General features: G+C 43.0%; 1 protein-coding gene across 2 annotated transcripts in view; it reads right to left on the bottom strand.

Annotated features, from left to right (window-relative positions):
• LOC136679347 (zinc finger SWIM domain-containing protein 5-like) overlaps positions 1-15,622 on the bottom strand; it is a 52,875-nt gene extending 37,253 nt beyond the window's left edge. For both annotated transcript variants that reach the window (XM_066657811.1, XM_066657810.1), the window contains exon 1: positions 15,099-15,622. In XM_066657811.1, coding sequence (XP_066513908.1) covers positions 15,099-15,618 — 520 coding nt within the window. In that variant the 5' untranslated portion in view covers positions 15,619-15,622. The remainder of the gene's footprint in view (positions 1-15,098) is intronic.
• Positions 15,623-15,907: the final 285 nt, after the last annotated feature.

Below are 15,907 nucleotides of genomic sequence, written 5' to 3' on the forward strand. Positions count from 1 at the left end.
GCAGTTGAGTGCAATGGCTGTAGTTACTTAGCTAAGACAAAGAAGGTCAATTTGATTTAATTTTGAATAAATTTAATCAAAACATACAATACCTTACAAAATGTATTCAGCTAAGTTTTTAAACTCTGGTACACACACACACACACACCTTAATAAAATGGGAATGGTTGGTGATATTAACTTCCTGTTTGTGGCACATTAGTATATGGGAGGGGGGAAACATTTCAAGATGGGTGGGGACCATGGCGGCCATTTTGAAGCCAGCCATTTTGGATCCAACTTTTGTTTTGTTTTTTTCATCTCAATGGGAAGAGGGTCATGTGACACATCAAACTCATTGGGAATTTCACAAGAAAAACAATGGTGCGCTTGGTTGTAACGTAACTTTATTCTTTCATGAGTTATTTACAAGTTTCTGACCACTTATAAAATGTGTTCAAAGTGCTGCCCATTGTGTTGGATTGTCAATGCAACCCTCTTCTCCCACTCTTCACACACTGATAGCAACATCGCAGGAGAAATGCTAGCACAGGCTTCCAGTATCCGTAGAGAGAGAGAGAGAGAGAGAGAGAGAGAGAGCACGGTGGGTATTTAAACCCTGTAATCTGGAAGCTCCAAAGAGACAACTGCTTCTAATATCTTTCATAACTGGTTTCTATATGTTATTTTTCAAGTGTGTTGAATATCTTTGGGCAACACTGCCCCCAAACTGACTGATCATGCAACTAAACAAAAGCGACTGACTCATCTGAAACTACGACACAGGTGATGAGCCACAAAATGACCTCAAAGGAAGCAGTTGCTGCTATAAGAACAAGAATTGAGACTGGCTTCCTGTGCAAGCATTGTTCTTCATGAAAACTACACAGAGTGAACGCCCACCTGGTCATGATATGATTCAACAACATGGCACATGCAGCGTTAAGTGCGATGATAAGACCGGGCCTGTTCTATGTTTATGACTGTGTAAATGTACACACGTCAGAGACTTCTAAAACAATGACTCAGCTATTAACTCGCAGTTTGCCACAAAACCTGACAGTCCCTACCCACCCTACATCACGGTGAGAAACATTCTTAATAAGTATGTTCTACTAAAAGCTTGTTCCTTTTTAAAGGATTGTAATTGTATTATTACTATATATTTTTTATCCCTATAGAGTCCTAGGGTTATGACACCCTAAGCCTTAATTAATAACTGCAAAAATACATCTTTAAAACTTATGAAGTACGTAATACATGTTGAATAACACAGTTGAAAAATTGTAATGTTTCTTTCATTAAATTTGATTGTCTGTTTTTATTTAGGACAATATACATTTCTACATGGTGATATCTAAATATCGGTACCATGCCAAATTTTATTTCAGGTGAGCTTTAATTCATAGGCTATAGCTTGTTTGTTACTCTGATCTGGGGCTACACCCAAGCCATCAAAACTGCATCCAGGCCTGGACGACTCATTCTCTGCATAGACGAGCACGCTTAAGGCCTTTCTTTCTCCCTGTTGGGCCTGGAATAGTAATGAGAGATCGAGACTCCAATCAAACTGAATTATCCCAGAAAGGCCTCTTCAATCACTCACTGATTTATCCTGCTGACGTTCTCGTTCTCTCTAACCTGCTTTCTCTTTCCTCAAATGAAGGGGGAAGTGTATGTGTGTGTGTGTGTGTGTATATATATTTTATATATATAAAATACACACACACACAGAGAGAGAGAGAAAGAAAGTGGTCATGAATATTCCTTAAAAATCACTCTTCATAGAAAACCTTTGGAAGCAAATGGACACCTGTTTCCAGGCTGCAGAGAGCCGTCCAGTGATGAGGAGAGGCCATGAACGCTGGCTTTCATTAGGCAGCCTTTGTGCTTTCCCGTCACAGCCACAATGATCCACCATTTACGGCTGATGAAAACAAATTGTGCGCCGGGTGCTTCAATACAAGCAGCAGATTGGCCAGCTCTGAGCGCAAAGCCTCCACAAACCCATTACTGCATAATATCTTTAGAATGGTAATACTTTTTAGAGGAAGCGAATGTTGAACTGCAGCCGCCACGACAATATCTGCAGTCAATGTCGGGGCCTACACTTGAGCAATTAGGACCACACAGGCAAACTGGATCCGAGACAAGTGGGTAAGTGCTAAAGTTGCTGGGCGTCCCGTATCAACACTGGGGTTATACCGTCCTTCTGAGTGTTAAAGACCCCTTCTGATCTTCAAATCTGAAAAGGTTTGATTTGACAAGGATTTTGTTTGGATTTGCTTTTAACAAACAGGTAGGAGATGGACAATAGGGCAAAAAAATGTCATAAAACAAAACTTATTTTAACATTTTTACACACACTACGACCCCAGAACCCTAATCATAATATTTAGATTGTAAACATAACCCTCTGTTAATCATCTTTTGATATTAGCCCATTCTGGTTACGCACCCCTAGTTGACAGCAACGCAAAACATGATAGACTAGCCTGCTTTTACTGCAGCGTTTTTGTCTGTGGCATACAGCCCCATCATAATGCAACACACGTGCCTTTCAAACCCAACTGCAAGACCTTTGTTACATAAAGAACAGGGAAAAAAATTTAAGGCTGATGGGCCTTTCTGAAGGAATCAGATCAGATAATGTTTAATTGCGGCTTTCATGGGTTGCACCTTAATGCCATTGTAGCGGGTTGGGTTTATCCTGAAGATAAGCCAGTGCACTTTCAACACTGATTTACACTTTGACGCCAGCGCTGCTTCTTTTCTGCTGCCGCAGCAAAAATAAAAGTGCTTAGTGCTCCCTGCTTCTGGGGAGAAATTATACGAGGGAGAAAATCTGAATTTAAAATCTAAAAAGACTACACAGAAAAGTCAATGCGGGATTGAGGAAGTTGAAGGGGGCTGCTTTTCACCCAGGGTGTCTTGTATGTACTTAGGGCAGCCAAGACACAGGAAAGAGGACGCATTCAGAATCTTAAATCTAACTTACTCCTCGTCTGAGCAGAGCTCGGAGCAGGTAGTATTGCATTTAGGAGAACTGTGCTTTTGACCACGATGTGAGGGTATGTTTAAAGAAATAAACAGGGGCTAACTTTTTCATAGGGTATTATTGCATGCCTAAGCCTCTCTTAGGAACCTAAATTCAAGCATGCAATTCTAAAAACAGAGATGGGAAACTGATCCTAGATTGGAGAACCCAGTTTAAAGTTTACGGTGTGGTGCTTTAAAAGGACTCTTGGTACTTTAAGTAAAACGAAGACTACTTTAAAGATCAATTATGAAAGTGCTAATACAGGACAGTCTGTGTACTGTAGTCAGTATCATGTTTCATGACCCAAGGGAAACTGTTTTCAGCTCTGCAAGACACTATTGCCTTTGACTGTCGATGAATGTTACAGTGTCAGAGCCCAAACACACAGGTTTATTCATGATCTTAAGAAATCTACATGGTTTAAGGGGATTAAGTCTTGCAGGTTGCTCAGGGCTAAACTGGTGAAATATAGGCTTCCCAGTCTTGTCCGCTACTTTAGCTTTGTTGCTCAATATCAGAAGAAAAGAAGCAAAACTTCAGACGTTAAATGCGACCTGGTTGGAGCAATGAAAAACTGTGCAAATTCCCCTCCCCTTCTCCACAGAAGCAGCTCAAGCCTCTGTGGACTCTCCTCCTCTCCTGCAGGCCCACAATGGCTGCCCCCCGTGCTTTTTTCAAACTGATCCTGTTACACCATGACCGCGAGCACAATCCCCCCCCTCCCCAACCCCTTCATTCGAAAGCACACATTTCACCCCCCAAAAGCCTATACAAGAGCATGTCGCATTCATCACATTGTTTTCATCTCTACACGTCACTCCTGTGCTGGCCCTTGGTAAAAGTCAGGTGAAGATGACTCGGAAACACAACTTCACGCGTACTGTGGAGTGATGCCGAGAGTAAAAGAAGATAAAAAAGACTGTACAACATGTATTACGTCCAGTATGAAGACACAAAGCACCAAGCGAGTCAATTGATTACTGCAAAGGCATTGTGGCTCCCATGCAGCACAACTGGGGTTAAAAGCACTAAAGCTATTATCTTCATTATTTTTTTTAAAGGGGGAAACACAGATTGGGGTCCCTCCGCACTGTTTGTGCAGGACATGGTGAATTACAGTTTCAGACTGTGTCTGATTTTTGGATTGGACGGGGATGTGAGAAGAGATGTAATGTAGTTGTATCAGAAGGAACTATAAACATCAGATCGAGAAAAATAATGCAATTTACACACTATAAAAGAAGAGAAAAGGAGTGAATGTGTGTACCCCAGACCTACACCCTCACGGACGCTGCCCACATTAATCAAGCTGTAGAAACAGGCGGGTGGATGCATGTATGAATTGGAAGCAGGGGAAGCCCCCTCTCAGTGTGTTTGTATGTCTGCTGCTGCACTGACGTGTTGACTGTCAGCCCCACAGTCATGGAGGCCTAGAAGACTAATGAGGTGTTTCTTCCTCCCTCACACTCTCTTACACCCATCCCCCTCTAGCTGGTTATTTACTCTACCCTCCATATTTTAGTTCATTTGTTCTCAAACCCTCTCAGTCTTCCCTTTCTCTTAATTCTATCTGTATCCATCTCCTTCTCCCCCTCTTTCCCTGCAGTCATCTGGTTCTGGGTTTACGAGAGAGAGAGAGAGAGAGAGAGAGGCAAGTGTATCAGCATAGGGCCTTCATTAGGCCACAGTGAAAAGAAAAGAGCCCGCTAGGCATGACGTGAGGGACACAGACACCCAGATAAAGGCCCGCTGATATTTATAGTGTTTAGACATAGACAATAAGACGATATCATAACTCTTCTAATAAATCACACCACAGTGTTTCTTCTATGTAAATTAACAGCTGCATGGAGCATAAAAGCCTATTTAAGCCCATTTCAGAGAGCCTACAAACAACAGTGTACTAAACTGCATAATAACAACAAGCTGACTTATGTATTCTTCACTAATTCTTTGATTATTTAAATTATAAATTGTGTACAAACTAGAATACAGCACACCAATAAATAAATAAACAAAAACAAATAAATAACAAGCAGGCCACAATGCTAACCGGGCTAATACCAAGCTCAGCTTTATCAATATTTCATACAGAATCTCCCTTTAATGTGGAGAAAGGGGGGCTGCCGCTGACCTCTCTATGTAGGAAGGGGTACAAATACGCTGGTGCCTCATGAATAGGCTTTTCATTATTTAGAAGCTGTACATTTCTGCTCCTCTCATATGCAAGCAATGACGGATGTAGGGAGCAGCGATGAAAGACTTAAACCTAATCTGCTGTAATAGGGGGATGTGGACCATCTGCATCAGACGCATGTGTGCGCATACAAACACAGAATCTGGATAAGAATCACCAGCAATGCTAGTAGCAGTGGTTACTCTAGGGTCTGTAGCATCGCTAGTATACCGTCTTCCTAAGCATCAAAAGGTTATAATCTGACCACAGAATCTTCAAGAATCAAGGGAATTTTGGTTTGTTGTCATAAATAAATAAATCCCATAGTGAAAATTATAAATGTACAGTGAAAGATAGGACCAAACTTGGCAGAGGTAGCGGAGGAACCTCTGAAAGAGAGGTTCATTTTCCTTCCACAAAGAAAATCTTGTAGAACAGTCACCTCATGCGTCTCAGCTGTAAACCGCACGAGACAGTGAGTCACCAGAACAATCAGAAATCACTAAGAAAAAACACCAAAGTGTTAAGTCAGAAAACGAAAACCTATTACCAAGAAAAAACTTTATTGACACAATTAAAACAGTTCTTTACATCAGCTCATCTCAACGGGGACCATGATATGGGTGTTGACACGTGTCATTGGCAAGTAAACCCGATAAACAGCTAAAGAGAAGCATATAATGAATGGTGAATCTCCGCGAGCACTGTTATACTCAAGTGACGGCGTACTTGTATACCAAGGAGAACAGGAGGTGTTGTGACTAAATGAATCACTGAAGTGTACATTTGATTAACAGACTATTCAAAAGAATCGGGTCTGTTTTTCCATCATTGCTCCACAGAGTCGTCGCCTGTGCTCCTTTTGAAAGAATGGGCCTCAGAGGTTGTGCTGCTAATGTGCATTTACCTCTGGGTGGAGATATATGTTTACGTTCAGCAAAGCCCAGACTGGCTGTCGCATTCGAGTATATGAGCAGGTAGCTTCGAAGGGCAAATGGCTCATTCTCTTGGGGAGGGAAAAGAAAAAAAAAAAAAAGTCTCCACACCCAAACAAAAGACACCTCCATTAGCACTGTGAAGGCATCAGAAGGAGGGATCTTACAGGCTTTAAGGCCGAACACTTGAAAGCTCATCAAAGTGCCAGACATTCTAAGGTCCACTTGAAACAAATAATTCAATGTGGAATAATGAATGCAGCACGTTGAGGAAGAGGACTTCCAGTTTAGCTACCGATGTAGAAAAACAAAGAAATATGAATGTGTGTGCGAGTGTGTGTGTGTGTGACCTCGCTCCATATTCATAAAATCGTATTTATTCTTAGTCTGGGGAAGCAAGGCCTAATCACAATTAGTGGACTCTCTTAATTAAATCACATGTGCCCTTAACACTTAACCAGTTGCCTTTACACGTCAGTTAGCAAGCCAACTGGACCATGTTTTCAGCTCTTTAAATATTCATGAAAGGGAAGCCCTTCACCATCTGTGTGTAAACGCCAGTGCAGAGCTACACAGCCTGCTACATGTCAAAAAGAGATCCAAGGGGGAAAAAAATGTTGAGATGTTTCTAAAGGAATACAACAGTGTTTATTTTCAACTTAAACGCTCCTTCGGACTCTGTACTCAAAACATGTCTTTCTAATTCATACAGGAACAAAACAAAAATGTACAATAGAGACTTCAAACGTGTTTACAATGGAGGCCAATGGGCAGCTGCTGAAGTATCTTCCCATTGGCTTTTGTTCTGAGCATGTTTTCCCTGGTAACGAAGCTGATAGGTATTCTGTTGTCTTCTTTTAATAATCTATGTGCCAGTCCTCAAGAAAACACTCTGGTTCTTTCTGTGGCTTGGTATCTTTTCAAATCTTTTTAATAAGGCACATAGACAGTGGAAGCGAACGCCCAAGCCTTGCCAGCAGTGTCCAGTGCTGAAATCGCAGCAAGGCTACTCCACGAGGCCAGATTAAAAACATGTAGAATGAGGCCTAAAGCGGCAGTGTTCAATTTGCATAGAGGTTTGCACATTGCTGACTGCCATTGACTGGGGCCCTTTTTCCCCTTCTTTTGCCTTCTGGCAGGATATTTGACCCCATCTCCAGCGAGCATTATCCTTCCTCCCTCAGTCCAGACTGAGAAAATTAAGTTTCCATGTGAACTGGCCGCAGAAAAAAAAAAAAAAGAAGAAAAAACCCGCACACAAAATCTCAGCTGGATGAAAGGGGCTGCTGTGGGGGAGGGCGGTGCTTTGGAGCTGCTTGAGTTTCCTGCGCTCCTCAGTTTAGTGTTACAGCCGCAGATGGACGGCCTTTTCTCCTCCTTGGCTCATTCGGGCCAAATCGGAGTTCTAGCCTGCCTCTGTTCTCAGCCAATCTCTATTCCATCCATCCATACCGTCTCTTTTCCAGTTTCCACAGGAATCTCTGCTGATCAATACACTGCCTATATAGCAAACTGATATTAGGGTTGTAGTTATTCTCAGCATCAATGATTTTTGTATTCTTTGCATTAATAAATAACTGAAATATAACTAATTTTTATGTGAAATTGTTTTGAAAAAAAAAAACAGCCCAAAATACACCATGAATACGCAGTATACCCAGCCCACTCACTCGCTCTGTACACCTTTTATGGCACTCTTTAAGCACATAGTAGCCGTACTCATTAATGAAGCCCAAATAATGCAGTATATAAAAACATATTCAATGTTATGTTGGCCATACTTCCTAGCATTTCCTTCATACCCCGACTCTTCCTCATTTCCCTTTCCATTGCTTGTTTGCTGTGCTCCGGTTCAGCTGGTTTGCCTTCCTATTTTCTCCCTTTTTTGTTTCCTTGGAATTCTCCTGCATTTGTTATGCAATTACAACCAAATGTGCTCCTATTAGGGGCTTGCCTGGAGGCCCCCTCTTCAGAGAAGGCCTCTAAGTAGCCGCAAGTCCTGACAATGACACCCAAACAGAGGGGAACCATGCAGCGGAAAAAGAGAGCAAAGGAGAAAAAAGGAGAAGCAGTCACACTGTAGTTTAACCCTTAGAAGTCACATCTGTGTGTGTATGGCATAATTCGATACCAGATACTCCTGACTTCTTGTTTTTATTTGAACGAATGAGTACAGTATGTTGAAAGAGCAGATTAAATTTTAAATGTTTTTTTTTTTAAGTCACCCCCACCCCCCATCAAAACCAATCACACACATGAAGATACTAAATGTAAATGGAAGTAAATATAAATGATAAAGTGTGTAACTAATTACATTTGAATAGTAAAGAAACAAAAAACAGCAGTATTCTCAGCTTCTAAGCATTGAATAGCTCTGAAACATACATGACTCCAAAAGCCTTGTGTGCTATTTCCATGGCATAAAAACATAAAAGTTCCATTACTGCTCAGCCACGGGGATGTTTTTGCGTAATCATCAACCGGTGCACAAAGATCAAAGAGAAAAGGGCTTCTGTGGGAAGTTTAATAAGTAAAACTCTTGACCTGTGAAGGACGAAATATACAGGTGTGCATATGTGTGTACATACTTATGTTTTCATTACTACAGTTCCACATAAAGCCCAGATAAGGAGCGGCACTGAGAGACGTATAAACCAGCTGCACGTGGAGCTATAGCTATCAGCAAATACGCATTGGATGATATGATAAGAAATGTTCATGACATTATATACCAAAGACTATACAGTTTAGACATTGTGTCTGATAAGCATTTACAGCCACTCAGTTTGTTTCACGACATATATGGCATATTGATCCAGAGGGAAAATTCACAAGGTCACAGTCACACAGCTCCAGGGTTCTGTCGGTTGTGGGTTCAAGGCCCACTCCGGGCGACTGTCTGTGAGGAGTGTGGTGTGTTCTCTCTGTGTCTGTGTGGGTTTCCTCCGGGCGACTGTCTGTGAGGAGTGTGGTGTGTTCTCTCTGTGTCTGTGTGGGTTTCCTCCGGGTGACTGTCTGTGAGGAGTGTGGTGTGTTCTCCCTGTGTCTGCGTGGGTTTCCTCCGGGTGACTGTCTGTGAGGAGTGTGGTGTGTTCTCCCTGTGTCTGCGTGGGTTTCCTCTGGGTGACTGTCTGTGAGGAGTGTGGTGTGTTCTCTCTGTGTCTGTGTGGGTTTCCTCCGGGTGACTGTCTGTGAGGAGTGTGGGGTGTTCTCCCTGTGTCTGCGTGGGTTTCCTCCGGGTGACTGTCTGTGAGGAGTGTGGTGTGTTCTCCCTGTGTCTGCGTGGGTTTCCTCTGGGTGACTGTCTGTGAGGAGTGTGGTGTGTTCTCCCTGTGTCTGCGTGGGTTTCCTCTGGGTGACTGTCTGTGAGGAGTGTGGTGTGTTCTCCCCGTGTCTGCGTGGGTTTCCTCCGGGTGACTGTCTGTGAGGAGTGTGGTGTGTTCTCCCTGTGTCTGCGTGGGTTTCCTCTGGGTGACTGTCTGTGAGGAGTGTGGTGTGTTCTCCCTGTGTCTGCGTGGGTTTCCTCCGGGTGACTGTCTGTGAGGAGTGTGGTGTGTTCTCCCCGTGTCTGCGTGGGTTTCCTCCGGGTGACTGTCTGTGAGGAGTGTGGTGTGTTCTCCCTATGTCTGCGTGGGTTTCCTCTGGGTGCCCCGGTTTCCTCCCCCGATTAAAAACACACATTGGTAGGTGGATTGGCGACTCAAAATTTGTCCAAATTGTGTGAGTGAATATGTGAGTAAGTGTTGTCCTGTGAATGACTGGCGCCCCCTCCAGGGTGTGGTCTTGCCTTGTGCCCAGTGATTCCGGGTAGGCTCCAGACCCATCGTTACCCTGAACTGGATAAGCAGTTACAGATAATGAATGAATGAATTAATTAAATGCATGGGAGTGGGTATGGTGATGTATATATTTAATATTTTCCTACAGCTATCTTGCCTTGCAGGTACCTTTACTGAAACATGAGAATTTATAAAAATGTCTTAATCAGGGCATAGCTTCTCATGGAAAAGCACAGCATAACTGATTGGCCAGAAGCCCACACATTAACAGCCTTGTCTGAGCATGTATGGTCAATGCTGTAGGCAGAACAATACAGAAAAAAAATTGGGCACCGTCTTTATTTTTTCACTTTTTCTATGTATTGCTTCAATATAAAACTGGTGAAATATCCAAAAGTTCCTTTTTGTTCAAGCAGCAAGTCTTTTTTCTTCCTACTTTTCTCCACTGATGTTGTGCTGATGAGGTACCTGACTGGCCCGCTCCCCCGCTTCCAAATTAATTTCCTTCCTTTGATAAAAGACTTGGAGGAAGACAAAGTGTTTAATGACCGTGTCCTTCAAAACGGACTCCTAATAAGTGCAAAAAAAAGATGATTTGTTTAACTGATTTTCATTGAGACTTGAAGGCGAAGAATTAATTACCTTGATTAAACATTGTCAGTGTGGGCACCGAAAGACAGGAGTGGAATTAGCGGTCCCTTGTTGAACTTGTATGGAGCTGGATGAGATGTGTCCCGATTACAAAGACAAAAAAATGACGCCTATGCTCAAACCTGAACCAGTGCTAAAACGGACCAGTGACATCACAATTAAATGAGTTACGATGTCGACATTACTATGCAAGTTTCCAATTTTGGAGAATCATCTTTGCGGTCTGCTCACATTAAAGTGAAACGTTATTGAACACAAAATAATATGGTAATATTTTTACATTCTCTTTTCACTTCTGCATCAAAGAGCTATCTTATCATAGCGCAAATTCAGCAAAAACATGCCATATATTTGTGCATATCGTTACACCCTTACCACAAAAACCCAACACCCTCCAGTCTCAAACAAACTGGTTCCACTGTGTCTCTTTCAAAAGTCATTTTCAGTAAAATCTGTCCCATAAAGAAGCTCAGAAATAGCTGTGGGTTGTTTGGAGGGGGGGGGGAGCACATGAAAAAAACTGTGCCCTGCTATAGAAGATCAAACTATCAGTGAATTATGTTGTTTTCAGTGTCTCTTCTAAAAGTAATTCTTTCTATTACAAACTTAGCATAATATTGCTGACTTCTTTAAAGAAAGAGGTCTTTATACGTTTAATTTGCAAATAAATGCCTTTGAAATTAAAACTAATAAATATGGGCAAAATGACGGGGGTACGGACTGAAAAGTGACTGCTCTCAACCACACCCACCGCCCAAAACGTGGCAACCGCTGAAGATGAAATACAGCTCCAGTCATTCCTAAAGAAACCACTAACACCAAAAGCGTCTGTCAAAATCCGAAGATTGAGAAAGAGATATTTACAATGATGAGAGGTGGTGTTGCAGTCTTAGAAGATTTGACTCATGATGAAGATGTCCCACGCAAATGGCACAAAACAAAGTGCTAACTAAAAATGTTCTCATGTCCAGGCTTACCAGAGGCCAATTAAATAAAACAACAAATATTTTTCTTAAGCTAATGACATATGGAATAAATTTACTTAGCTAAGCTAAAAGGCATCCTTAAGTACGGTTTTCTTAACTCCTCTTACTTAAAAGTTATATGCTGGTCCTGCTTGATGCAATTCTCAAAATCAGACATAAAATCTAAAACATTTTTTGCTTTGTTCCTCATGCCATATCCTCTAAAGCATTTCAGAAAGAATCTAGACTCATAAGAACCATTGCAAAACTATTTCTGGTTCCCTAAAAAACTTTTCTCTGGCTTTCAAAGCTGCTACTTTTGTAAAGGCAAACTTTTGGACATTTAAAGAACCTCTAAAATTGTAGGTTTCTTTAAAATGTATACATCAAAAATTACAAGAACATTCCAGGAGCATTTATTTTTAACTTACAGGTAAATAAAGTCAACAAACAAAAGCATCCAAGTGGCCAAATGCTAGAATTCAGGTCTAACACTGGTCTCCGGGCCACCACTGGAGGCTCCATAAAGACACCCCAACGCAGCTTTGTGCTCTTAACAACCCTTTGCCCAACACCTCCTCCCCTCTTTGAGAACAAGGAGGGGTTTCTACAGCTGGGTAACAAAGCGTGACCCAATAATCCTCAGGCCTAACTCAAAGCTGGAACCTCCTCTCCAAGGACTTTATAAGACTCGGGCATAGGGGGGGAGGGGAACGATACAAACACAAACTAGAATTAATTATTCTAATTAAGACACTAACCCCATCAATGGCAGACAGGAAAGCAGTCATCTGTGCACTAATGCAAAATGGTCCGATATATCGTTCACAGCGATATACTGGTTATACAACATTCAGAGCTGTTACCAAACAACAAAACTACAGTTATATATCACTCACTGGCTGTGAGCTTTTGAATTACAATAAAGTGTATGAAGCAAAACCAATTTCCCTGTACTTTTACTTATTCCAATCAAAACCAACAGTGAAGGGCTGGTGCTGATGTGTGTCTCAGACTGTGACATTTCACACAACGCATAAAATCAAAAGCATAACACTGAGTTATTACCTTTACTGCAATTTTCAGCAAATCAATGATAAGACTACGTATATAATTTACCATAGTGACTGCATTAATATCCAGCGTGCCGAGCTCTGAGGAGCTGCTTGCTTGCTGAGAAGCTCCTGGCATGCGTGTGAGGCTCAGTGAAGTGAAGTAAAGTTGGCTTCCTTGAACTGAGTGGAGTGTGAAACCCTGGGCTTGCATAGCAGTGAAGGCGTTAAAGATCAGAGTAAGGACTTTCTGCACCTCATTTGCAGTTTCTTTGTGACTACCAGGTTCAAAGAGAGGAAGTCCAGACACGAAGCAGCGAGAGAACGATAAAAACAAGTAACTAAGTCTAGTGTGAGCTGGTGTTTGGCTCAGCCAATGCTGAAAGGACAGGAGAAAAAAAGGGGGAAAAAAAACACATCTTCAGATCCACTCCATCATTTGAGATGCACTCTGACCGACCAGTATAAACCGTCCCCTGGGGAAATCCTTCCCAACACCAATCACTGTCTCTGTTTAAAATTATAATGCACAAAACTGACCACACTTCAGCGGACACAGCCGAATCACAGCTGCATTAGCTCATGCTACACTGCACTGCAACACCGTCGTCCAAGCCCAGCATAATAACCCTTTCTGTGAAGCCACCATTCACCCAGGCTGACTACACGAAAAACAGCGATAGGAGTCTGCTACTGCTTTCCCATGGAAATAGAGTAAACACCGAAGGTTAAAAATTTACAAGACTAGGCTGTCTTCATTCTGTTAAAATCATACATTACGGTCAGCTACCGACTGTTCTAAATCTTATGAGCAGACACACCGCTGTCCTTCCCAAAAACTGCACATTCATATATCGAAAGGCATATCCAGTTCCAAAGCGAGTACTGACAAACCCAACGTACAGTTTGCTTTTAAAGCAAACGGCTGACTCCCTCATAACAGAAACCTTGTTAAATAAATGCCAGTGTTATTTCATTACAGACAAACATATCACATTCCCCTGTATGCGTGCCTTTTAATGGAACACAGTCGATATTTGTACGAATAAACTATCTGTGGCTTTCATTATTGAGTTAGGTCTATGGCATGCTCTCACCTGGCCTCCTAGCACTTGAGTTTAATAGGGATTTGGTAGATCCCATAATGACTTCTTCAAGAAATGAAAACGCACACTAAAGCAGAGCTCAACACAAAGGTGCTTTTTGTTTCCTTATCAAAGTGACTGCTCTTGTAAATTCATCGAACTTTGCCAGCAACGTGAACGCTACGGGCCCTCTCCTATCATAATAAGCCCGATGCATGATCTGTACTGGCAGTAAATGAGGTCTTTCACGTGTTTTAGTCTTCTCTGCCCACGGTGAAATGAATTTACCATCAATTGCTAAGAATTTCCTTCCTCCAACTGGCCGTTGTCTTAACAATTCACACTCTTCTGAGGCAATGGACAAGCATTTTATGTTGAATGGGGCATAGAAACAAACAACAAGCTTCAAACCTCCACCAACGATTAATTTCTTCAACCTACACGACTTGTCTTTAAAACCAGAGGTGTCGAAATGGACTTTCTGTGGTGTTTCTTTGTTCAAACGCAGATTTTATAATCTATATGAGAGGCTCTCCTACTGCTCTGATTGATCATCCTGAAGAGGGGGAGGGAGCAGGAGCTATTGTGTATTAACGTTAGAAGAGCCACACAACGACGATTTTAACCGAAACCAAGCCGTTTTCCTCCAGGTCTGTGGTCGATTTTCGATATAAACCCAAACCCTTGGGTCACTAAGTGTCTGTATGTGTGCTTTCTCCGACCTGGTTGAAATAGACAGGCGTCCTTTGTCCCGACCAAGCAAGCAAATAAACAAAAGCCATGAGATTTGGACTCAAGCGGATTAGCCTACACTTCATTACAATGAGAGACCCAATAAAAAAACACGCATTGTAACGAACGCGACGATACAAAACCAAGTAAATAAGACCCAACTTCGATGGTGTGTCGACCCACGGTGCAGTAAGAGACTCACAATAGAGGTCTGGACCGACAAGGTTGTTTTTTTTCCTACGTCTCTTAAGCCTGAGAGCAGAGGAGAGAGAGAAAACCCTGCGCCCCGACTGTGAAATGGTCTAAGTTTTTAAAATCATGTTTTCAGTGTGTTTTCGTAAAGAAATGTTGTCTCTTTTGAGCGAACTGAGCAGAAAAAATAGCCGTAAATGGGGTCCTCCACGGGCGAGGTAACGTAAGCCCCCCTTTTAATCTTTAAAACCCTCCTCTGAGGGAAACTGCGCTAGCACTCAAAGCTAAAACGCAAAGGCAAAACGGAGAAAGGGGAATTCAACTCCTCTAGCGGGTAAAAGGGGGGATAAACGTGTCTGAGATGGTCTATTCCTGATTTCTGAACATAACCCGGTGTAGTTTGGTTGAGAATAAACGTTAGAAAAAGTTCCACCGTTTCCATACGGAGCGAAGTGACCGTTAGACCGCATTTTACCCAAATAAAACGACGTTCGTCAAGTTTCCCAACTCACCGACTTGAAGTACATTATCCACACAGCCGCTTTCCAAAAGACGGATTCCTCGCCGAAAAGGGAGTCCATCTCCAGCGGCTCCGTTCCCAGTGTTGCCTGCGGTGCTCGACGTCCCCCCTCCGGGAGCTGTAGTCGAGCCGGAGCCGGCGGAGGAGGCGGCACTGGAGCCGGTCGCGGGAGCGTCCTCGCCCGCGGCACGGCACTGGAACGACGAATACATGCATATCTCCCTCTCATTCCGCGGGAAGGACCAGTAGACGATACGGCGTTGCACGGGCTCCGGAATCCGCTCGAAGCGCTCCTCCACCCGTTCGAAGGCCCACTTCTCCGCCACGGCCTTGGCGGCACAGTCCAGCAGAGACTCGGGGCAGCGCGTGCGGGAGCTGGCGAAGCCCGGACCCGGCCCCGGACCTGGGCCCCTGGGAGCCGGCCGCAGACAGGGCCGTTTGCTGGCCGGCGGCGAGGCGAGGAGCTGGAGCGGTAGCGGCGGCGGCGGCAGATCTCCGCGTCCCTCCGCCATGACAACGCGAATAAACACTACTGACGCGAAGAGGCTACAAAACGAGAGAGGAGAAAAAAGGAGGAGGAGAGACACTCGCGAATGAATCGTGATTCTGAGCCGATTCGTTTCAGAACCGATGCATAGAGCCGATTCAGTAGTTCAAATGAGTCAAATCCAGAAAGTTCTTAGGCGTTTTTTTTTATAGAAAAAACATACACAATGTAGTCTTTCGTTAATATAATATAACTTATTGGCATTTGATTAATAATCTAAGGGATGGAGAGCACGTTTTTCGGACAGGAAACAT

The sequence above is a fragment of the Hoplias malabaricus genome, chromosome Y (assembly GCF_029633855.1).
Source record: "Hoplias malabaricus isolate fHopMal1 chromosome Y, fHopMal1.hap1, whole genome shotgun sequence".
In the NCBI taxonomy this organism is placed as follows: domain Eukaryota; kingdom Metazoa; phylum Chordata; class Actinopteri; order Characiformes; family Erythrinidae; genus Hoplias; species Hoplias malabaricus.